Here is a 25,921-nt window from a genome sequence, read left to right on the forward strand (position 1 = left end):
ATTGCATTTTTCCCATTGAATGCTAGAGTATAGAGATATGTTGCATCTCAGTGGACACTGAACAGTGACACGAATATGAATTAGGGCTTAACCCCTAATAGGTCGCAAGGGGTCAAATCACTTTCAAAACGAAAAAAAAATGTGAGCTAGAGTTCTAGGAATGCAACGACGCTTTTGGTAGTTTCCTAACTCCTTTTGAGGTATTCTAATAAGTGGTATCCGATCAGCTAGCGATGGTGCATGCTACTCTCCTGAGCGCTGACCCCATGCGAGTTGCGACCACTAATACGTGACTTTTTTTTATCACAAGACAAGTTTCCATTTTTGGAATATTTTAATTGTTAAATTATTTTTGATATAATTTAGGATGATTTATAATTAACTAGCTATTTGACCGAGCCTTGCTCGGTATTCGATAAAACACGAATAAAATGACATTTTCTAAAAATGATTCCTAGCTAGATCGATTTATCGCCCCCGAAACCCCCTATATACGAAATTTCATGAAAATCATTGGAGCCGATTCCGAGATTACTTTTATATTTTTTTATACAAGAATTGCTCGTTTAAATATATAAGATATAATGAGCGAGTATGTCATTCTATTGACAATCTTTTTTTATTTAATTGCTCTGTAAAAATGTCAGTAATCAGTAATCACTATAGATCAAGATAGTGAAATATGCTGGCGGCTGGAAGGTTTCTGATAATAAACGAGATTTTGCGAGCCTAGCCTCTGAACTTCAAAACAGTGAATCGGTATTCGGTAGACAAGATTAGGAGTCCAGAGATGCCTAAAATAATCCCTGACCACTGTATGATGTTGATCATGATGATGAGGGGGTGATGAACAGAAGTGCGTTACAAATCATACAAATGAGGAAAATATGTTTGTCAGTATTAGCTCAGGAGTCAGGACCAACTTCCTTCGGTGCTGCAAAAAATGTTTGTCATCAAAGTGAATAATAGATTTTTTTAATGTCGACCTCAACCATAGTGATATTTATGAGATTTCGAGACAGAGCAGTAGTTGATTGATTTTTTTAGTTGTATAGAGGCAAATGAAGGTTTTTGCTTATTGAGATTAATAATTATTGATTAATTATTATTTTGGGGTCAGTGGAGACCCCAATCCCCATGCGACTACTTGTGTGACTTTTTTGATGCGCCTATTTAAGGGTGTCTTGGTATGTCCACAGTGTCGACAGTCCACACCAAGACACGTCACGACATTTTTAGCATTGCGATTTGCGATTCAAAATAATTTTTTGAATATTATGCAAGAACATAAGTCGACGTAGCGCAGAGCCGCTCTCGCAATCAAAAGTGTATCTTGTGCAGTAAAGTTTATTATCGCATCTACGAGTATCACAATTCACAAACGTGCAGCGCTGTGTTGCGTCTTGACTCTCGAATCTCGATACAAACTCACCATCAGCCAAGTAGAGACGTAACAATCACATTAATGGACTTGTACGAAATTATCGACAAAGCCTACTCTACATTCTCGCGCGACGACCAAAACGCGGGAGCTGGAAATAGGCACTATATTTTAATTAGTTGTACAATTTAGTTGGAAAAATGTGCGACCTCTCATAAGTCGCTATTGGTGTACTATGCGATTTTGTTGGCCAACTTGAAATTGTAAGTCAAAAATATTATTAATAGAGCAACCGCATGCTCTAATCATTTATTAATTTACAAATCATAGACAATTTAAGGTGGCACCAGCGGTCATTGACCTTTCTAGTCTAGGAATCTTAATACTCGCACTGCATTCTGTTAACATAAGAATAAAATTGAAATCTTGTAAACAGACGATTATAGTTTCATCGGAAAACGTCTTGGTAATTCCTAACATGATAATCTTCAACTATTTATGAGTTTGAAGGTTTGAAGTGATATAATTCATACTCAGTTCATATCGTGTATGCAAAATACGATATCGCTCTTAGACTAGAAACATCTGTCACTTCATTGTCAATCGCGGTTTGTATAGAAGATTACGAAATATGACAATTTTTTTGACAGGGAGTCAATGACCGCTACAGACAGAATTCTGCGATTTGAGAATAGTAGGTACTCTAACAAAAACGTAGAAGAAGTCTCTACGTGAGAAGACGACTGAATAAATGATATAGTACAATTTGCTATGCGACATTACATGATACATCGCTCGCCGTCATTAAGACATGTTGGGCAACATGAGCTGCAGACATGCCCTAATTGTCGCGAGCACGATGGGGCCACAGCGGTCCCTTCGCTTCCGCGGCATACGAATGAAAAATTAATGTTTTTGATGTGAATCATAATGTGGCGATCTGATGGCGTGACGCGGGACGCGTCGCCACGCGGACAGATACTTGGTTTGTAATGAAAATTTTAATAAATCGATATCTAAATTCTTACTTCATACGCGATAAGCACAGAAAAAACATGTTGACGACTGACGGCAAATCCGAGAGTTGCCCAAGAATATCCTTCGAATCGAAGTAAATGGTTCGATGGCGATCGTTTATTCTGGTAGCTGACGGTTGGCACAGTATGACGCAACTCATGCTTGGTGGTAAGCCGCTCGTGATATACGGCATGTCGCCGAGTATTTGTAACGCGCCGAGTTCTCGTTGAGAAACATGTTGGCGTGTACATTCTGAACGTAAGACCCGAGGGCTATGTATGCTATAATAACAATGCATGAATCGGCAATTAATTATTATCGTAGGTCCTAAGAAAAGCTTTGTTGTAAAAGGCAAATAATCCTTGCTATAAGAAAATTGGAAACGCACCGTGTTGGTAATTTGGTTTGGGCTCCAGCGCGAGTTTACATAGCGATACGTTGAAAGCCAGATAAGTCATAAGACGTAATTACGTCTTGCAAGGAATTCGAGGAGGTAAATTTGCTCGTATGAGCACTACAGCGTGTGGGCCAGCGTCTCGATTCGTCGCCAATCGCCATTCGCCAGGAGTTTTCCGCACCGCCGCGCTGTTATCGGAGGCACAACAGGAAACTGTCATAAATACCGTGGCGCTATAGCGCTAGGTAGGTATAGCTGTGGGATGGTGCACCGACGCTGCGGGTTTTGCGACGCAAATAATTTGCGCGCCAATTGACCTTTCGTCGGGCGGTGTCGCCGGAGCGGTGCGGCGGTGCGGCGGCGGGCGCGGCCCTCGCACAGCTTCGCCAACACGAACTATATATAGACACGCGACAACATGCCTCACTAACCTCACTCCGAGCGAGCGCCCGCGAGGGGCCGACTACGTAGGCAGTTTCCTTTATCATCCTCCCGGCCGGCGGAATATATGAAAGCGACGCTTAAGCCGCCGTCGTCGAAGCGAAGGCACCGGGATGCCGACCCACACCTCCCTCCCGAGATCGATACCGTACAGATGGTTGCCACAAGAACTCTTACCTACTTTCGTAGATATGTACGTGCCGCACACCATTGAACTAGATTTTTACCTTACATGCCACGCCTAAGTATTTAACTAATTATATCCTTATTATGTACCTACTTAACGAGTCAACCTACAATCGCTCGACGAGTTAGACTAGGATTGCCAATCGCCGCAGATGCTAAGATTCTTTTAGCGGACTAATACTGAACACATGTAGGTGCGACGTTAGATGGGTCTGGTTTTCGCCTGTCACCGGTCCGACTGGTAATTATAATAACCTTGAAGGCTGTCGCTACACGACTGGTCGCATACGGCCGGCGGAGGACAATAAAAGGAGTGCAGACGCCGGCGGCCATTACGGCCACCGCGTTCTCGAAAGGAATTCGTACCGCTCGCTGGCGGGTGGCATGCGGCGTGCTCATTTAAAGATGGCTGCGATAAGGCGCAGTGACGCTCCTCGGGCGCGGGCGTCGCGTCGGTGTGGTGTCGGTGCGCGGTGGTGGCGCGCGTGTGTGCGTGCCGCGGGCCGGTGTGACGCCCGCCGGCCCTGCTCCCGTCCCGCGCGCCCCGCCCGCCCCTGCGCCGCCCGCACGTTCCGCAACATGTGCGAGCGACGGCGGCTCCCCGAGCGACGAGCGACCGATAGCTCCCGCCCCCCCGCGCTGGCCGCAGATAGCCGTCTTATCGAGCACCAGATAGGAGAGGTGCTGCCCGGCCCCGGGTGTCATGGACGTGCGCCCCGGCCGCGGCCCGCGCTCGATCTACTCCCGCTGACTTGTTTGTTGGCGACGATGCGATAAATAAAATGAGTCAATACATGTCGCTGGCAAAACAATCGTCTCGCGGCCGTTTTATAGCAGCGGTGTCGTCAAAAACGCCTGTGCTCTATATTTCAGTCAACACGCATTACCGACGTCGAGAATCTCATTTCAGATTTCGGGAACGAGCTCCGACCTAGTCCCAGTCGTTATACGTAACAAACGTTATCCTATTTTCTATGGAATTTTATAATAAGACACAAAAGTGACTCTACAATCTACATAGAGCAGGAAGACGAGTAACAAATGCACCTAAAAGTTTTGCAAGTGGCTGCACGGTATAATATAACAAAGGATTACGAGGCACTCAGGTAGTCACCACTCACCAGCAGGCAGCATTATTAACGACGACGCAATAATATTATATTATGCTGCCTTGCGCACTCTACAGTGTATGTTGTGTTTATATTTAAAAAGCACATACAATGTAAAAATATTTTCAAGCGCTAACATATTTTTACAAACTTTTGACTTTGAGACACCGCCACATGATAATGTCAAAAATTACACCGGATGTTTCAACTTTCGTCGATATATCATGCAAATTTGTACATAGTACATCCATATACAGAAGATCGATTCGCAGCGAGAAGCCCGAAACCCTGGTCCGGTGTCGTAAGAAGCCTTTGAAGTAAGCACAGCAAATTATCAGGGTCGACCGTCGACAGCCGAGCTATCGCGGCCTGCGGTGCGTCCGTCTACCTACACGCCTCTACCTACTTATAACCACTATCTATGTTACACACGAGTCACGACGAACCGGCGCGGCGCGGCGCAGCGTTTCGCCTCAAACACGTTAAACTCAAGAGAAAAACCTCTACTATAGAGATACTAAAGGATCCCCTTGATCGTTTGAAACTCATCTCTTGGTTATTGGCATGCTAATTAATGACGGTAATTTTTCATGAAAACTCAACGCGTTCGTAGCTTCGTGTCGTGGACGTTTTCACGACAGCAAAAACGATGTGTCATGATGTAATAAAACTCTACATTGTACAAATTTCATCACAGGCGGATATGTTATGAACATAACATAACATGGGTAACGCATTTAATACTTTGGTAACACCGAACAGTGTCGTATAAGTCCTTATTACGTATAATTATTATAATCGTAGTTATAATTTATAATATTTAAACGTAAGTTTCAAAACACGTAAATAAGGGATGTTCTGTACGCGTACGGAGCTTTTGTGAAATTGATCTTAATTCTTAGGCATTGGTCAGATTTAGTGCCCTGTTCTTCTTAATTAAGTACTTACTGTGAGTTGTAAGTAGTAACTGAGACATAATAATCATTAGTGGAATAAAAATTAAAATATGTGATGGACTGTGGTCTGTCTCCTGTGATGATGATGATGATGGTGTACTTAAATGCACACTTTTATAAAAAACCTTCTATCTCTAACAAATTACTCAGACCTACATTTTATTCGCACGGGAGCGGCGGATAAAGTTTTTCTGCCACCGGCCGCCATATTAGTTGTACACTGTACAGTCTTGTAGAAAACGAGTTTTGTGGCTATGCAAGCAGCCGGCCACCAGCTGTAGCGTCAGGTGGTGTTTCACGTATGTCCTCGTCTTTGCGCAAGAATACCTAGGCTCCGGCCGACTACATAATATAGCACACTGTCGCCGCGCAGCCCAGCTATTTGCTGATGTTATTTGACGCTTTGCGAAACGCTAACATGCGATTTTCATCGCACAATAACACGTAGCGCAACGTTAATTAAACCTACAGTACTAAGAAGCCGATGAGGCGGAGAGACAATGGTTCGGACGCTTAGGTCATATTTAGGTATCGGTGCAGTGAGGTCATTGAGGAGAGTACGTCGCCCGGGCGGCGCGGGGTGCGGCGGGGGACGGCGGGGTGCGGCGGGGGGCGGACGGCGGGCGAGCGTCAACATCGCCGCACCACGCATACATTTCGTGCCGCCTACAGCCGGCCACGGACCGCGGTCTCAGCACAAAGTCGAGCGTGAATATAGCACTGGCGACTCGTTGTTGGCTCATGGTGATGGCTGGCGCGAGCGCAGCCGACCCTGTTTTAGTTTCGATGACGCGGTCGTTACGAGAATGAATATTGCTTTTGCCCCGACAAATCCTACCTACAGTGTAGTACAGTACATAAGTAACAAGTAGTAAGAGAATGTTATCATGTTACATCTTACGATAATTAACATGACAATTGGTGTTTTGTTAAACAATTTAATTAAAACATAACCTAATCTGCCCACACTTCATAGGTACTCTTCAATCTTACCAATAGGCATGATGACTATTTTTTTTTCTTATCGGTAATTGAAAGACACTTAAAAAATAGAAACATCGTTGAAAGAATGACTCTGATAGCTTAAAAATTCACCAAGATATGACAATTCAAATATCCCATAAAAAAGACCTGCCCGGAACGCTCCATACAAAGTGCTACGAAAGACTGACGTCAGTCTTTCGTAGTTTGTACGCATCGGGAGACAACTTTGTTCGACAGGTATATTAAATATTGCGTTTATGAAAGTGGTTTCATAACAGAAGTTGCTTTAAATTGCATAAGTAATCGAATTGTATACAAATATTAAGAAATTTAATTGAAAAAAAAATCGACTTGAATTTCCAACTTTAAAGGCGTATAACAAAAAAAAATACAAATGCTATCAAGCTGAAATTTTGGGAACACTTATTTTTTACCGTGATTTCTTTATTTTATTAACAAAATTAGCTAATCTTTGACCTTGTCATCATCCCTATTGTAATGCATCTATAAGATCACTATGCAACTTTTTTTTTTTTTTTGCGCAGTGGAAACCCATAATGGGTGCCCCGGGTTGGGGATGTGCCTCAATTAGCTGAAGCACCCCGGGGGTATGTGAGACTCTTACTCACTAAAACCACCTGCGGTTCGCCTTCAGCCGCAAAAAGGAGGGATGTCCCGGATCTAACAAACACAGGATCCGCCCTATAAGGTACCTACTCTACATAAAACCTTTAACAATCAATTATTATTTATTACTTCTACCGAATAGCTATAAATTAGTAAGTGTTAAAACCATGTTAAAACAATACATTACCATATAAGTACCTACTGCTAAGCTCATAAAAAAAATATCTTGTTATTTGTGTTTGTTACCAAGCATAATGTCTTTCCGCCAAACGTAGAGCAGGCAGAATTTGGTTGTAAATTATTGAGAATATTAAAGTTGTCATTTATAAAGGTAACGAAGCATGTTTTCATAATTTTACATTCAACGGCTCTCAAGACTAGCAGCCGTCATCTGCAGTCAGAGCGAGGCTGGTGATAACGCTGTTATCACTTGGCTGGCACCGACGTCATTTGAAAGAATCTTGTCGTCGGATTTACCCGATCTACTCCGCACTCCGCACGTAAAGTAAACATGTTATAATATACTCTATAATATTGTAGAGTATAGACTTTACCTATGTAATACCGAGGACTGACTGATACAAGAGTTGGTAATTTTGTGTCTATTTACGTTTATTCGTTCTTAAAATGAAAAAATGTAAAAGAGACATGGCATAGCTGCTCATGCTGATATGGCCAGTCGAATCCGCAAGGTAAACAGATGATAATAGCCTATTTTACATTCCAATAACAAGAGCTTGGTGACTACTGACTGGTGGAAAACGTTACGCGAATACTATTGTTTTAACATGAAAGAATTATTATTGACCGACAAAATGTGGTTTACCTGTACATTTTCCAGGGACAAACAAAAGAAACTCAAAATTTAACCCACTATATTTTTTAATAATATGCATACAATTCTGCTGCTGAACAAATGGAAACTCTGTGAAAAACCTAATCGACTGGTCGGAACTGGCATGCAACAAATAACAATACCAGATGTTATGGCTCGACTGGTTAGAATAAGGGCATCATCTACGTGCGACGTACGGATATGGCGAGTGCAAGATTCTGTCGGCGCGGGCGGGGGAGCAAAACGAGCAAGAAGCGCGCGCCAGCTGCATTGCAGCTGCCGACGGCCGAGGTGCGCCAATCTCACGGCTCACCACGAGAATAAATCCGCTAACACAGGTGCCCTTGGTTATATCATTTTATCTAATGCTATAAATGCAAGAGTGTGTCTGTCTGTTTGTTACCTCTTCATGCCTAAATGTCTGAACCGATTTAGATTAAATTTGGTGTGGACATATTTGAGAGACGGGATAGGATAGTTTTTGTAGAGGAAAAATGTACGGTTCCCGCATGATAAAAGAATTTCCGTTGCCGGCGTCATCAAGTTAAATTACGTAAATGTATTACAGGTATTATATTATCTGGCCGCCTATTTTTTACGAGTCAGTGTGGTAAGAACTTTGAAGTGCGATGGACAATGAAATATTGAATCAGAATCTATCTACACTACTATTATAGAGAGGAAAGATTTGATTGTTTGTTTGTCTTGAATAGGCTCCGAAACTACTGGACCGATTTGAAAGATTATTTTACCATTGGAATCCTACAATAATTCTGCTGAACATAGGCTAAATTTTATAAGGTTCCGTAAGATATTTGGGATTTTCGCAACGCAAGGTGTAAAAAATCTACCAGAAATGTTACTTTTTTCGCGAACGCTGCCTAAACTATAAAAGATAGAACCATAAAATGTTCTAAGTAATTGTAGATCTTTTAAATATCTACAAAAAAGTCCGCGACATACTATACCTATCTATGTTGAGTGAGGCACAATAACCATTTTTTTATTAAAAAATCTTGAAAAGTTTTTGGACTACATTTTTACTCATGGCATTAATTCTTATCAAAATAAATTATTCCATTACTAAGTACAGTTAATGTAGATAATATTTAGTCTTTGAATGATTAAAATTGGACGTTTGGTTTTAATGTTATGGCGAAATTAAAATATTACGATTTCTGCTGCGATTTGCGAATTGGGCGTCGTCAAGGCGCGCCGCGCGGGTGTGCTCGCCCGGAGAGTCCACGTAAATATTAATTACTAGCTGTTGCCCGCGACTTCGTCCGCGTTACCATAGTAGTTCACATCCAAAGTATTATTTATTGTACAAAAATATTCAATATACAGAATTGACTTTCCTACGATTTTATTATATTATATAGATGTTCCGCGCGGCTTCGCTTGCGTAATTTAGGAATTTCACGCATTTACATTTTGCAGCAAAAAAATAGCCTATGTCCCTTCACGTGGTCTATTCTTCATGTTTGCCAAATAACATAAAAATTGCTCCAGTAGTTCATACTATAATAAGCAGTTCCATAGAATTTCCCCCGTTTTTTCCACATTTTCATCTATTTCTTCGTTCGTATAAGTCTTAGCGTGATAAAATATAGCCTATAACCTACCTCGATGAATGGGCTATCTAACATTGAAAGAATTTTTCAAATCGGATAAGCAGTTCCTGAGATTAGCGCGTTAAAATAGGCCCTTTCAAATAATTTTCCCCCGTTTTTTCCACATTTTCCTCTATTTCTTCGCTCCTATTATACTTAGCGTGATAAAATATAGCCTATAGCCTTACTCGATAAATGGGCTATCCAACAGTAAAATATTTTTTCAAATCGGACCAGTAGTTTCTGAGATTAGCGCGTTCAAACAAACAAACTCTTCCCAATTATAATATTAGTATAGATTATTACCTCGATCATGGGAATCGCAGACACAATAGATTTATAATATAATAGTTATGCGACAGCCGGGTGCCGCTTTGTTTTCATAATTTTACATTTCCGCCGCTTATTTGAACGCGCTAATCTCAGGAACTAATGGTCCGATTTGAAAAATTCTTTCAGTGTTAGATAGCCCATTTATCGAGGAAGGCTATAAGCTATATTTTATCACGATAAGACTAATTACAAGTGAAGAAATAGAGGAAAATGTGGAAAAAACGGGGAAAATTATTTGAAAGGGCTTATCTCACGAACTACTGGATCAATTTTTATGTTATTTGGCACAGATAATAGTAGTAGACCACGTGAAGGATCATAGACTATATATTTTTTTTATATATAATTTAATATACGCAGGCGAAGCCGCGCGGAATGTCTAGCAAATTTATAAAATAACGTCACGAGAAAAGGGCAGGGAGAGTTACTTGAGTAGCTGGCGCTCAAGACCACGAGTGCTGCAACTGGCCATAATTATGCTGCATAGGCTCGATGTGACGTTTGACCTATATAGCGGTTGTTGAGGAACATGTACAGTATAATGGGTCATGGGTGTCTCTTTATGTGACTCACTGCCTAGCTATTTGTCAACCTCGATACCTTGTAGAGTTCTTGTGAAGTGTTGAAAGCAGACGACAGAAATTAAGGCATTGATCTATTTTCGAATTCATTTGTTGCGATGAAGTCGACAAGACGTTGAGTTTTGACCAAGACATTTTAAGACTAGTAATCTGTAAACACACATAGTCGTAAACTCATAATATATTTGACTAGATGTCCCGCGCGGCTTCGCCCGCGTACCTAAATTAGGAATTTTACGGAAACCGTACATTTTCCCGCAATAAAATACCTTTAGAACGAGCAGTTATTAATTTAAATTCCTTATAACATATTAATAATATTTTTTGGTGTGTTTCTGCTCTACACTCTACATGTCTACAGTCTACGTAAGTTAACCACAACTATGACATTCGCTTTAATTGACTGAAATAATTTAACTGGAAATACCGAGGAAAGTAATTACCCACACACACCATACATAAAGAAATCAAATAAACAATCATATTCATTCCTACAAAAGGTCTTCTAAAATTTCGGTAGAGCGATTTAGAGGTGTTATTTCAAATCCTACGTAGCGTCTGCTATAAAGGTTAATCTCCAAATGGCAGCACTTCCTGTTCACTCGATTTAGGATATTTCCACACTTTTGTGTTCTTATAGACAAGTGGCATCAACGATGCTGGTAACACAGGATGTCAGAGCTGGGCCGGCACCGGATGTCAGTCCGCACGCCTCCAACCACAATCCCACGATATGCCTCTATTCTGCAACCTACTTTAAATTATAAATTCGAAGTAGGTTACGGAAAGAACTGTACTGTACCAAAGAGAAAAGACTTGTTTTACGCTTCGAGACTACATAATATTTTGATGACAGAGATACTGCACGGGCTAGCACGTAGACTTTTTTTGCGAAAAATACTATAATAGTACGGTTTCCGCTAAAGACTATGCGGACACGACTCGCAAAGAAGCAATTTTTTAATGTTCTAAGTGCGAGAAAAATACATTTAATTTAAAGTCAGTGCAGTAAGGAAACGGCTTAAGGATTAGATGTCTTTTAAACTGTGAAAATATAAAAAACGCTCGTCACATTCCCACCGTTCCGCCATTAAATACGGCAAAAGGTATAAGTGCCGGATAGGCTACCCACAACTTATCTGGCAGATGGAGTATAGACTATAGAGTATCTGTCAGATAAAAGTTGTGGATAGTTTATCCGACACTTGTCAGTTTGTGGTGAAACAGGCCCTTAATCTAATAAGTGTTTATTCAAAAGCAATTTTAGTCCGAACACCTACATGCCAGCTTCGAGTAAACAATCATATAAAAAGCTTTATTTTCGCCCCAAACGAGTAAAAGCATCGAAGGCACATGAGATTCTAAGGAGTGCGTGTAGTTTCTTCAACTAGTTTTCTGGTTGTTTATGAAAAGTAGTAGCACTTACATACTGTGTCATTTCATAACCTGCAAGATTCTGATTGAAATAAGCTTAAAATAAGCTGAGCTTAATCAGTTCCCCAAAATGTTGCAAATATAATAGCTACAACCGAATATTTGGTGTCTATAATGACAACAAAATTAACATGATGAAAATGATCAGATTCGAAATACCGTATTGAAAGATACTTTATTTTTATTCGCCCCCTAGATATTAGATAGAGGTAAATATAATCAGCTCGATTAGATATCTGTGATATAAAAGCGATAAGTGTGTTCTTATATTCTTTGCGGCAAGTTAAGGACCTTACACTTATAGTCCTCACGAGGAAAAAAAATAACATGAGTTGATATGAGCAGAGCAAAGTCTGTCGACGGAACAACAGCCAAAACTAGTTTAGCTAAAGAGGGTAGTCCTTGACTGATTAGCGATTACTAATTAAGCTGAGCGATAGGCTATTTCGACACTCAAAGAATTTTCAGTCACGTCATTAAATTGAAGACGTAAGAGGATGAACTGAGCAACTAACAATTTGAAACTGTTCGTTTTTTGCATAAATTGAGGCTACAGGATGTGAAAATGTGGATTTTATGTGTAATATGCCAGATGATGAAGTAGGTTAAAGTTACAAGGTTTGTTCAAATTATAAGGGAAAAAATGAGCAATTGTCCGTATGTTATAAAATGGTACTAATACACTTCACCCACTTGTCTTCAATTATATTAAAGTCTAGCAAGTCTTTGAAAATGTTATGACTTATAATGTAAGTAGACTCAGAAAGCTTGTCCCTATAGCTATGGGGTCATTGCACACAATTTGGGAGCATTCCCATAAGGAAAACGTTTAAGTATAACAAGACGAACATTTTATTAGGTATGTAGTTTTGGTAAGTAGAAATAATAAATTATACTGTTATGTAGGTACTAATTTAGTTTTTAGAGGAATGCTTTGCTCCAAAACTGAACCGATTTTAATGAAATTTAGCAATTGTCCTAGATATTATAATTTTATAGACAAAGAGTACACCAGACTCCAGAGCCACGGGAAAGGATAGATATAGGATAACTTTAATTTCCAAAAAAATTACGGTTATCATAATTTTCTTTTCAGCATACAAAGTCGCGGTCAACGTATAGTTGCGATGCGGAAAGTTCGATTTCTATTTTGTAAGAAACAAAAGATTTTCAACTATTTCGTATAGACCTATTGTTGTAATCTACTAGTCTACTAATATTATAAATGCGAAAGTATATCTGTCTGTCTGTCTCGCTTTCACGCCAAAACTAGCGAACCGATTGTAATAAAATTTTGTATACAGATAGTCTAAAGCCTGAGAAAGGACATAGGCTACTTTTTTACTGGAAAAAAGCGTTGTAAGGGGGTGAAAATGCGTAAAATTGTTCAAATTAAATTAGTTCTAAAAATTCATACTAGATGGCGCCGTGCGTCCCCTACATCGCGCTAACGCTTGCCCAAAAGTCTTTCTATAAGAGGTGGTATTATCTTACATTTGGTTTCCGATTTTTTTTTTCAATTGTTGTTCCTAATTACGTTATTTAAAAAATCAGTACTTAATCCATGCAGTGACGTAACCTAACCTATCAATGATAAAATAAAGTTTATGGGTAAAGTTGTATAATTGGGGGGCTAAATAAGCTTAACAATGTGGCATAAAATATAAAGTTTTATTAAAAAAATTGAAATATTATATGCACACTGCATAGCTGTTTTGATTTAAGGGGTACCAGGGTTTTTTTATCAAAGCTTTTGACACCAATTTTGTTGACTTCGCGCGCTATAAACTGAAGTCCACGCGGACGTCGCGGGCAACAGCTAGTATTATATATTCCTAGTGTTCCTATCGTCCGTCGATCGCGTCGCCGAGCAAAACGCCCGTGACCGTGCGCTTGTTGTTAATTACATCACTATTTGGACCAAAAGTCACGAAGCTCTAAGAAACGATACAAATATAAGGAACACCTTGTCCTATATTATAATTTATAACCAGTACAATATGCATGAAGTTTAATATGGACGGTAGAGTCGGGAGAGCTGACAGAAACTCTGCGCGCGAGCTCCAAAGAATTGTAAAGAATAAATGGTCGGGGAAATTCGTATGTAATTCATAATGTAGTCGAACACGGAAAAAGTGGAATATTCAACCACAATTTTATATAACATACCGAGTTACAGAGCCCTGTGGAACGCGGAACCCTCGTGGCAGGAGTCAAGGACACCGCCTCCCTCGACCACTCTCGTTTCAGTTGGGGATGTACGAGGAAAAATAGGATTACCGTCACGTTTCACGTTAAACCTTACCGCCTAATTAATGTTTAAACATCATCATCACTATCGTGCTATCGAGTAAGACTATCATTCTTCTTTTGGCAGTTGGCACCATTTAATTTATTGTTTCCACTGCCCGCTAATGTCAATTCATATTGCATCGGTGATGTTGCGAGTTGCGACCCGCGATGGATTTTTAAATGTGTTTAATTAAAAAAATAAGGTTTAATTCATCAAAACCATTCATGCTGCAAGGTTTCTGTTAATTGCGTCTCATCAAAGTAAAGTTAGGATTCTAAGAGTATGAAATAGTTATACATATATATTTTGTTCAGGGCCCCGTAAGGGCTACTGGCGCCTGTGTGCAAAAAAAGGATTTTGGCGCCCTTTTAGGCACATTTTTTGGATCCCTGTTTTTAGCGCCCCTAAAGAAGGCGATTTGGCGCCCCTAAAGATGGCGATTTGGCGCCCCTAAAGATGGCGATTTGGCGCCCCTAGAGGATGGCGCCCGTGTGAAATGCACACATTGCACATATGGTAGGACCTGATTTCGTTGATTTCAAATTGCTAAGTCTACATGATAACATGAACACGTAAGACGGATTCTGGCGCCAATGCTAAGACGAGCAGAAAGGTATGCGTATTCTTATTTTCATGGTTTAAACTTAAAATGAGCTTTAAATTTGGAAAGTAGGACTCATTTTCCAGAGCAACCGTTCTTATCTGGTAGCGGACGTATCTATGATTGCGCGCTACTGTGCTGACAGGCGACAGCACAGTACTTATTATTAAGTAGTAACACATTACACAGAGTGGCTGGCAATTTAATTTTATTTATATTCTGTTAATTAATTTTAAATTCCATAAAAAAAATAGATTTTTAAATTTCATTGGCATTGTTAAAACACCCCTAGGGAAAATCCGTTTTCCGTCCTCAGGATATTTTCGGGCGTGTCAGCGTTTTGGTATCGTCCGCCGAAACTTTGAAATTATTCTTATCATTTATGGCTAAATATTGCGGCTGCTTCTTAAATACGTTATGGCTTATGACTTATGATTCGATGTACTGACGTGTTACTCTCATTTAGTAAATACATAAAACTGTGTACTCGTAGAGTAACAAAATACTAAATAGAACCGCAGCGTCCGCAGCTATCAAAATATAACGTACAACTTACAAGGTACTAACAGTGTGTACTGTGTGTATGCGGAATGGTCATGAACCTTGCTATATTGTAAGACCTTTTGTACCACATTTATGCAATAAATTATTCTTATTCTTCTTATATTCTACTCTACTCACATATACGTTAGTGGCCACCGGGCACGCTTAAACATGTAAGTATACAAACAGTCAGTGACGTGAAACATGCAAGTGTTGACATATCGACCGCGGTGCGACCACCGCTGTACCTCTAACTAGCAGCATACTAAATTTAGGCTGACAAAGATACGACCGAATCGATATGAGCCTCTTATTTGGGGAAAGGAAGCCACCCTCGGGCACCTCCGCTGGCTCCGGTCCCTAAGCGACACGAATATTATGTTATGTACGCTCACGATCACGAACACTGTGCGCCATGTACCGTACTTTAGAAGCATTTTACTTTGGAAGAATTGAAAATCGGGTCAAAAGATAAATTAATAATTTTAAAAGTAGACGTAGGGAATATATGGATTTGCAATTGCATGTGTCGGTTACTTTTTAAAACGTTATATTGAGTATACGGTCCCTGTTATTTTGAACTAGTAAAAAAGTACCTATTTACCTAATGCCTAAACTATCTAATAGTAATTGAAAAGTTCCGGTATTTAAAACGTTCTGGACAATTATACTAGTGTACTGTGTACATCGGATATTCATTGTAGTAAGTCAGAAAGATTATTATTTATTCTAAATCAAATCATATAAGTAATCATTCGGATTCGAAGCGCGGTCTCGACTCTCGAGCCACAGCCCACAGGCCATAGCGAACGGGGGACTCGTCGTCGTGCCCACGCGTAGTGAACACTGCGCCAAAAAGTTGAACACACTCGGAGCGAAGCCTTAAGATACGCCATGACTCACGAGCGATGTCGTTCGCCCTTGGCTACTAATAAAGTCAGCACGAAAGTTGGCGCACGATAAAAATAGGTCCGAAGACGACTTTCGACCACTGTGAAATCTTTTCGCAACGTAAGCGGTGTCTGGTTAGGTCGGTCAGACGGAATAGATTTCCAGCGACGTCGGCAAAAAGTAACGGATTTCGTAGCAGCTAGTCGCCGGTCCCGGGTCGACCACTCCTGCGGGCGCTTCCACCCTGCCTCACTCACCCCCGACTTTCGCTGCCTCGTGCGTCGGGGATCTCGAACGCGCTCCGACGACGAAAAACTCTTACCGCCGGGCCCGAGCACGCGAATACCTTCCTAACGGCGCAGGGAGTTGGAGCGAGTTTGGCGCGACTCGGACGTAACGAGGCCGAGAGCCGTTCGACCGATGTGCCGAGGGTGTAGTAAGTGCGGGCGCGTAATCATGGCATTCGAGGGCGTGACGTGGACCGAATAAGGGCGAGGTTCGCGTGGAGCGGCTCGGCACGCACCGAGCGGCTTCACCGAAGACAACACCGGATGAATTCGAATCCCTCGGCAAGACTACACGCACTGGTTTTACAACTATATTCACTTACAGCGACGTCGCTCTGCGGACTGCGACATTATGGCCGGGGGTTTCGGAATCACGCGGTCGTGGTATATTTACATCTACGTCATTGTCACAGCTAACAAACAACTGTCGAGATACTCGACTGTTAACAACTACATACCATAATATTATGTATAAGTCACGTTTCCACTTACCACTTGTCTAATCACATTCTGTCATCCGAGGTGATGACGATTTTGTGATATCAATATCGCGAAAAACTGAATAAGCTCTAAGTAGATCGTAGGTAGATATAATACGAAAGTAATTCAAAAGGATAAACTTAAATTCACCAGAAGTACTTAAATTAAAAAAAACAAATAGCCATTAACTTTGTTATGGTCTACTTTTAAAAACATTGGTCGCTATAAGTACTTACTTACTTACATAATAACAATAGATATGACAAGTGACAACTTCATGAAATATTAAAGCACAATACTTATATAAAACTAAATAGGATTAAATAGGACTAACGTCGGCGCAAGAGCTGAGCAAAAGTGCAAAACCGAGTGGCCAGGGGTCGGGCGCCGGTACCGGCCGCCACCGATGAACTCTACGGCGTAGACGACAAGGCCCATATCGCCGCGCGCGCGCCTGACCTCACCGCCGCGCCGACAAATAATAAATATGTAACACTGATAAAGCCGTGGAAGCATTGACCGGCAAATATTTAGGGATTCTCGGCGTGCCTCGCGTCGTGGTCGGGGTGCCTACATCGAGTCGGTCCTGCGAGTGCATCGGGCAGCAGCAAACGGTGGTCGCCGGCTATTTCCGTATACGGTATTGAAACCTAGGCTCGCGAGCGCCCCCCGTGCGGAGCTAAGACGAGCGAGAGAAATAAGTCGAAGGTCGAATGCGGTACATACCTGCGTGCGGAGTGCGGGGGATGGTGCGGCGCGCTCCTCGTACAACAGTCGTGACGGGTGGCGCGCGGCGGACTGAGCCGGCGGGCAGCAGTCGCCGCGGCAGCAGCGGCCCCCGCTCGCGCCCCGCCCCCCGCCGTGCGTGCGCCCGCCGCCGCTGCGACAGCCGCCGGCCGCCGCCACTGACATCAGCACATCAGCGCCTCACACTCGGCGGCCGCCGCCGCCCGCCTCCCCGTATCTTTCACGCACACCACACAGTACACACACGCGCGCCGCTCACCTCCGTTTGACCCTCACGATCCAGTCGGGTTGACTTTGCAGCGAGCCAGAAAGTCGACGAAAGGAAAAATTCGCTGGCCGATATTTTTACCAGGTTCATGCCTGTAAATTTTTTTCCTGATTTCGAGTGACGCAGTTTATTATCAGCGCCGAGTGGCGACCGATCGTCGACCGAACATCTGCAGGAGACATAACATTATGATGATGAAAACATAGTTGGCAGTGTTCCTATTCTTGAAAGGGATTTGAACCCGCAGTATGTTACCACAATACCGGCGGCTGCCAACCGAATACCCCATTAGATGTTAATACGGTGGATGTCGCTAGTATAATAATATAATTATTATTTATTAGGTACTTAGGTAGGTACGTCCATTATGCATTTAAAATAACTAAATAACTAATATAATAAATATTTTTTTGTTTTATCTTGAGGTTGGTAACCAGTAAACACTTAACAGTAATGAATACCGATTTATAAATAATTATAATGACGAAGAATCATAATTCACAAGTTACACTACGCGTACGCAACGTAACAAAACATCCAACGAAATTATAAACTTTTATCACTTACTACCTATAGTTTAACAAAATAATATTTTTAATTACCTATTGATTGTTTCTTAATTACAAAGTAACACTGGCACTGCAGCAGTCAAAAACTGAGGTACTACTTATCTCAACTAATGTGTAGTCTGTAACTCTGTGCCTCATTGTCAGTTGTCACTCACGGGCATTTCGAAAGAATATATTACATGACTATAGCACAGGTTAGCAATATTAGTAGGGATATGTTATATTGCTATACTGTGACTATAGCAAGAATGTCTTATGTCAGCACTCGGCAGTCAGCGAATAAATGGTAATGTTGAGCAGAGGCACAGTAGTCGTGTCGCGGAGTGGACGCTCGCGAGTATTGCCGGAGGGGTCCGAGTTCGATACCCACGCTGAGGGCGTGTTTGTGTCGTGTCGAGTGTCGACCCTTCCAGCTTCCTACACAGATGAACTACACAGAAAAATACACTTTGGTAAACTCTACATCGTATTTACCTATAGTACATTAATTACATACACTAGACTATAGTTTGTTGTTATTAGCCTTCTTCTTATATCCGGTAAACACGTTTTCACCTTCGGAAGGTTTTCACTAAAAAACTTTTATAATAAACGTACATTATTTTTGTGTGCTTACTAAGAATAAAATGAATCCAGTGCCTAACTTCATCGTAACTTTTTAATCGAAAACTGATATGACGCCCTACGGCCTACAGTAAAGTGGTTATGTATACCTAACCTAATATTATACCATTAGCGGCTATTTAGTTGACGGGAGAGTGGGTCGCCGACTAGCCAGTCGTGAGACGAGATTACCAACGCCACAGAGCACGCAGGTGCACTGTTTAGCTGAAAAGGGTGCTCTACAATCTACATGTACTCGCACTTAGCTCGGCTACATGTAGAGACTAGGGTTGTTTGGCTAAAATTACAACTTAGGCATTTTCATTTCCATGAAAGTAATGCAGTGATACTGTAGCTACACTCTTTAACAAAATTTGAAAAATCGGCCAAGTGCGAGTCGGGCTCGCTCACGAAGGGTTCCATACCGTTACAGAGTGAATTCAGAAAGTATGCAAAAAATTGTGTTTTTTGTAAATTGTATAGCCCCGAGCCCCCCTAAACTATAAATATATTTAATTATTAATAATAAAATTTAAATAAAATAAAAACCTAATATTTATTTTATTTAAATTTTATTATTAATAATTAAATTACAAATATAATTAAGGATGTTGTGAAAATTTAAGGCGAAAATTGATTACGGGCAAAAAAAGACAAAAAAATCACGTTTGTTGTGTGGAAACTGGAAGCCCCCCTTGAAAATTAATTTTAGTTTTGATTTTAGTATTTTTTGTTATAGCGGCACCGGAAATACACAATCTGTGAAAATTTCAGAAGTTTACCTCTCTTCACGTCGCGTTGCGTCTTGAATCATGATGGATAAGTATAGCTAAGATTGCGCCAGCCTAAGGTATCCCCAATTGACGACAAATTTAATATGGGCAATTATAGACCGTGTGGATAGACCACATAAAGTATCAACAATGGCAAACAATGAGAGCTTATTTTTATGGGAGATTTCTATCGTGATTCGTGGCGCAAAGGAGAGTCATGGTCTACCACAAATCTGCTAATATTATTTATGAATACATAATTATTATTCTCTCAAAGGGCCTACAATAAAGATTCGTGCACATTGTGGAGCTAACCGCATTTTTAGAGTTCCGTAGCCAAATGGCAAAAAACGGAACCCTTATAGATTCGTCATGTCTGTCTCTCTGTCTGTCTGTCTGTCTGTCTCTCTGTCCGTCTGTCTGTCCGTCTGTCTGTCCGTCTGTCTGTCCGTCTGTCCGTCCGTCTGTCCGTCCGTCTGTCCGTCCGTCTGTCCGTCCGTCTGTCTGTCCGTCTGTCTGTCCGTCCGTCCGTCCGTCCGTATGTCACAACTCACAGCCACTTTTCTCCGAAACTATAAAAGCTATGCTATTGAAAATTGGTAAGTAGATGTAGTCTGTGAACCGCATTAGGATCTAAGATTGTGATACAAAAATGGAAAAAATATTAAAAATTTTAGGGGTACCCATAGGTAAAACTAAAACAAAAAATATTTTTTTTCATCTAACCTATGCGTGTGGTGTGGGGTGTCAATTAATAGATCTTCAAAATCATATTGAGGTTTCTAATATCATTTTTTCTAACTTGGTGCCTTTCTCCCGAAACTGAAATCGATTTTCGATTTCAACGGTTTTTGACACTTTAGACATGCTTAAGACATCTAAAATATATAGTTTTTGACACTTTAGACATCTAAAATAGCTATTTTATATGTCTAACCTTACTATTACTATACTATTTTATATACATATAACTATTTTATAGGTCAAAAACCGTTGAAATCGAAAATCGAAATCGATATCAGTTTCGGGAGTAAGGCCCCAGAATAGTTTTTTGCGAGAGAGACTCTTCCAAAGTGGCAAAATGTGTGTGTGTCCCCCCCCCCCCCGTAGCAAATAGTTTTTTATACTTACTTACTTCATAAATGGTAAACCTTAATTTAACTTTCATTAAATCAAGTAAGATATAAAAATAAATCAAAAACCTTATAATTTCATAAAAATAAAACTAATTGCTGCTGCGGAACCCTTCATGGGTGAGTCCAACTCGCACTTGGCCGGTTTTATTTTAAAAACATATTATAAGTTACTAGCTTTGCCCCGCGGTGTTACCCGCGTTTTAAGTGATATAATATAACTAGCTGTTGCCCGCGACTTTGTCCGCGTGGACTTTAGTTTATAGCGCGTGGTGTCAACAAAAGGTGAATGCCCAAAAAAAACCCATAGTTGATTAAAATAATTTATATACAGCAAAGTAGACCATTAATAGTAGATTGTAAATATGTAACTCATTTTATTAAAAACCATAACCGAAACGGATAATTTGAAAAAATAAATCTGAGATTTTGGGACAGCGCTTTGAATCAACTATTTAGTTTCTTCCTTTGTTTTTGTGCTTTCCTCGTAAAAACGATGGTGACACGTATAAGAATATACAATTTAGAGAAAATAAAGTCAAAACCGGCCAAGTGCGTGTCGGGCCACGCGCAATATAAGGTTCCGTAGTACCGCTAGTTTTTGATATTTTATGAATGGTCAATGAATGTACATATTTTATAACATGTTATACATTACTAACAACATCATCTCAGTTACGTTTTTAAAGGAATTTAAATTATAAGTTCCTTTAATACTTCTCCGAATAACTACATTTTTAGTTACATTTTTTTACAATAGTTACATTTTTTAGTTGATCGACTATTGCTTTATAACATACTAGCTGTTGCCCGCGACTTCGTCCGCGTGGACTTCAGTTTATAGCGCGCGATGTCAACAAAATTGGTGTCAAAAGCTTTTAGGTATAAAAAAACCCTGGTACCCCTTAAATCAATACAGCTGTGCAGTGTGCACACAATAAGTATTTCATTTTTTTATATTAAACTTTATATTTTATGCCAAATTTTAAAGCTTATTTAGCCCTCCAATTACACAACTTTACCCATAAACTATTTATCATTGATAGATTTAAGGTTACATCACTGCACAGATAAAGTACTGAGTTATTTAATACCGTAGAATAGATATAACAATCGAAAAAAATCGAAACTTAAATGTAAGATGATACCACGTCTTATAGAAAGACTTTTGAGCAAGCGTCAGCGCGATGTAGAAGACGCACGGCGCCATCTATTATGAATTGTTGGAACTAACTTAATATGAACAAATTTACGCATTTTCACCCCCTTAAAAGTAGCCTATGTCCATTCTCAGGCTTTAGACTATCTGTATACAAAATTTCATTACAATCGGTTAGGTAGTTTTGGCGTTTGGCGTGAAAGCGAGACTGACAGACAGACAGAAACACAGACAGAGATACTTTTGGCGTTTGGCGTGAAAGCGAGAGTGACAGACAGACAGACAGACAGAGATACTTTCGCATTTATAATATTAGTATAGATTATGTGCACACTGCACAGCTGTTTTTGGGTATTTTGATTAATTAATCAATTCCGGTGTAGCGCGGCCCTTAATTAAGGGCCGCGCTACACCGGAATGGCAGCGGCGAGGCGAGCACTTTCAGCGCTGCCATCCCGGTGTAGCGCGGCCCTAAGAGGGGTATCACTTACCAGGGTTTTAAAAAGTTTTTAAATTTGACACAAATTTTGTTGACACCGCGCGCTATAAACTAAAGTCCACGCGGACGAAGTCGCGGGCAACAGCTAGTTATGAATAAAAACAATATTATATAGTAAAGTAGCTATGATTAGTTCTGTTACAATAATAAAGTAAAAAATAAAACACCATCTGTTTTCATATATTAGAATTAAAATGTTGATTGCATTGATATATTTTCTGGATGGAATATAGGCCAACACGGTACACTCGAACTCCTTTATTTTAGAGCGCCTTCTGTTGTCAACTTGTCACATATATTAGAAATGCAGTAGGAGTTCTATAAGATAAGATAGATTGATTATTATTATACCAAGTGATTATATTATTAAACATAATATTCGAACGTATTAAAAACTATAAACAAAAACATACTAACTAGTAAGTATGATTAGTTCTATGTTACAATAAAGTAAAAAATAAAACGCCATCTGTTGAATCGTATTAGAACTAAAATGTTAATTGCATGGATTTATTTCTGGATTTTTTATAATATTATACATAAAATATGTCTAAGATTTTGGAAATTTTATTTTAATACACATCCAAGACCCAGGAACATTGAAAACTTTTTGTTCCGCCTGCGGGACTCGAACCCAGGACCCCCGGGATGAGCGCTGGCCACGCGCAATGCGAATTCATTTTCATCGATATTTTCATGGAAATAAGATATTTTCCCACATCAAAATGTAGCCTATGTCCTTTCTCAGACTCTAGAATAACTGTATACAAAATTTCATTGCAATCGGTTCAGTAGTTTTGGCGTGAAAGCAAGACAGACAGACAGACAGAGATACTTTCGCATTTATAATATAAGTATGGATTACGAACTACTGGAGCAATTTTTATGGCAATAATTGGCACAGATATAGAGTAGACCAAGTGAAGGGAGTAGGGACATAATCTATTTTTAATGGGAAAATGTACGGTTTCCGTAAAATTCCTAATTTACGCGGGTGAAGCCGCGCGGGACATCTAGTATATTTATAAAACCGACTTCAAAATTGTACGTAATTGAAAATTAAAATTACTCCAAAAACTGAACCGATTTTGATGAAACTTGCAGTACTTATTCCCTAAGTTGAACAAAACATTAGTACAACAAAAAAAGAATTAAGTAAGTACTTAAATCGGACTTTAAGTTCCGGAGAAATGCGAACACAAACATAAAACATACATATTTTATAGGTACTTACACTTTTGAAATTAAGGCAACGCAGTTAGCACATACTTATTTAGTTCAGATGCTGTTACCAACTATTGTTTGTACCTATATTGTGTTCAGCGTTGCCAGACGTCCCGATTTGGCGGGACGTCCCGATTTTTTCATCAAAATTAAATGTCCCGCGCGGGACAGGCTCAGTCCCGCTTTTCGGGGAAAGTCCGAACGTACGCGCAGCGTGCTGAGAAAAAAGGTGCGTAATGAAGATAAGAGTGTGGGGACTGGGGAGGTAGAGGGGGGATTTTCTTTGGCTACTTTAGCTATCTATTGTCACGTAAACGTAATTTTAACGCCAATTTATAGATAAAATTCAAAAAACTTTTGATTTTATACTGTTTTTTTCGTTGTCCCGCTTTTGACTGAAGAATCCCGCTTTTTCACTCAGAAAGTTTCAAAGTCCTGACTTAGCACTAAAAAAATCTGGCTTCGCTGATTGTGTTGTTATAGCTAACATAATATTATAACTAACATAATATTATACGAAAACTGGGCAGTTCAAGAAATATTATTACATACCTACGGGTCGATTTGATATCTTCCTTTTTTGAAGTCGGTAAAAATATTTATGTTACCCGCCCCGTTGCACCACGTCTTACTGTACGTGAAGCTTAATTCTGCTAATCTGCTGTTGTCGTACACAAATGACATCAATCGCTTACCATCATACAATACTCCGCTCGTTTAGCATTCCTCAAAAATTCGAAATGCTACTGCTGTCTCCCCGTACCATCTACGGAACTGGCTCGGGGCCAACTCGCTGCAGTAGCGCCGTGCGCTCTTGGCTTCCAACTCAAAGCCGGCGGCGTCCGCTGCAGCCCCGCAAGAAACGATATTAGTTACTTTAAATGTTTCTCTGCGATTCTTTTTACGTGGCCACCATCAGACGCGCCGGTCTGGCTGGCGGCCAATGTTTGTCGCGAACATAATCTCCGCATGATTGGCCACTGAACCCGATTGGATTACGGGGTTTCAGCGACAAGCGCAATGATAAGCTTCACAATAAATTATTGGGCGACGACCGTCTCATATTCTCTCTCATAATTCCCTAAAATTTCAAAATGCCTTGACAAGAATAAAGAAAGCATCGTTTTTGACTACGATGGCTCAAAACTCAAAAGTCTCATAATGTTTAATCATAAAGAAGTATGAAGAGCATAACCATGTAGTCATTATTAGAAATGTTTCATATCTCGAATCTAAGGCAACAGGTAAAACGTGAGCTCATTTAAATGTATTTTTTATCTTTGAACTCTATAGGTTACAGACTGCCATGCCCAAAAGGCGGTAGGCTCTTTGCCTTATTGTTGGTACGCCGTCGGCCGTACGCACTCAAAATTAAATCTTGTACAAAGTATAACAAACAGAAATAACTTAACTTGACACCTAATTAGCAGTTTTCATGAGTTTCCATATTATAGGTTATAAAAAGTTGCTTGGTTAACTAATTATATATTTTTAACCGACTTCTGTTAAAAGAATTCAAAACTAACTTACTTTTGAGACATCGGAATTTTTAAAATTGCATTCGGAAGTTTTGTTAACATACTGTACTTATTTATAGATAAGTTCTTATTATTACTCTCAGGGATTCTAGAGATGTTTGACCGTACCACCGTACACAGTAACCAGTGTGCTGTGTGACGGACGGTGCACCCAGCACCGCACCGCAACTTTGCCATGTCCAGTTGTCCACATAATGCCATCTAGTGTCAATACTATACAAGGATTTAGGATAGTCGTAAAGTAAAACTGTTACAGTCATAGTCCCTAGTCGTAAATAACTCAGTACACCACACATATGACACTGATGTAGCAGTGTACCAATAATAATAGTAATAATATCTATGGACGCTTGACGCGTGACACCACGTCAGTCTGGCCCCGTGCTAAGTACCTGAAGGACTGGTACCAGACATCGGAA

At 40.2% G+C, this 25,921-nt stretch overlaps 1 protein-coding gene across 2 annotated transcripts in view; it reads right to left on the reverse strand.

Annotated features, from left to right (window-relative positions):
- LOC121726805 (zinc finger protein 729-like) overlaps window positions 1-18,156 on the reverse strand; it is a 42,532-nt gene extending 24,376 nt beyond the window's left edge. The window contains exon 1 of one of the 2 annotated variants that reach the window (XM_042114341.1): window positions 17,996-18,156. In XM_042114341.1, coding sequence (XP_041970275.1) covers window positions 17,996-18,094 — 99 coding nt within the window. In that variant the 5' untranslated portion in view covers window positions 18,095-18,156. Of the gene's footprint in view, window positions 1-17,715; window positions 17,803-17,995 lie in introns of those variants that run through there. The other variant, XM_042114357.1, reaches the window with a different exon arrangement.
- Between the last annotated feature and the right edge of the window lie 7,765 nt (window positions 18,157-25,921).

The sequence above is a fragment of the Aricia agestis genome, chromosome 1, assembly GCF_905147365.1.
Source record: "Aricia agestis chromosome 1, ilAriAges1.1, whole genome shotgun sequence".
Taxonomy (NCBI): domain Eukaryota; kingdom Metazoa; phylum Arthropoda; class Insecta; order Lepidoptera; family Lycaenidae; genus Aricia; species Aricia agestis.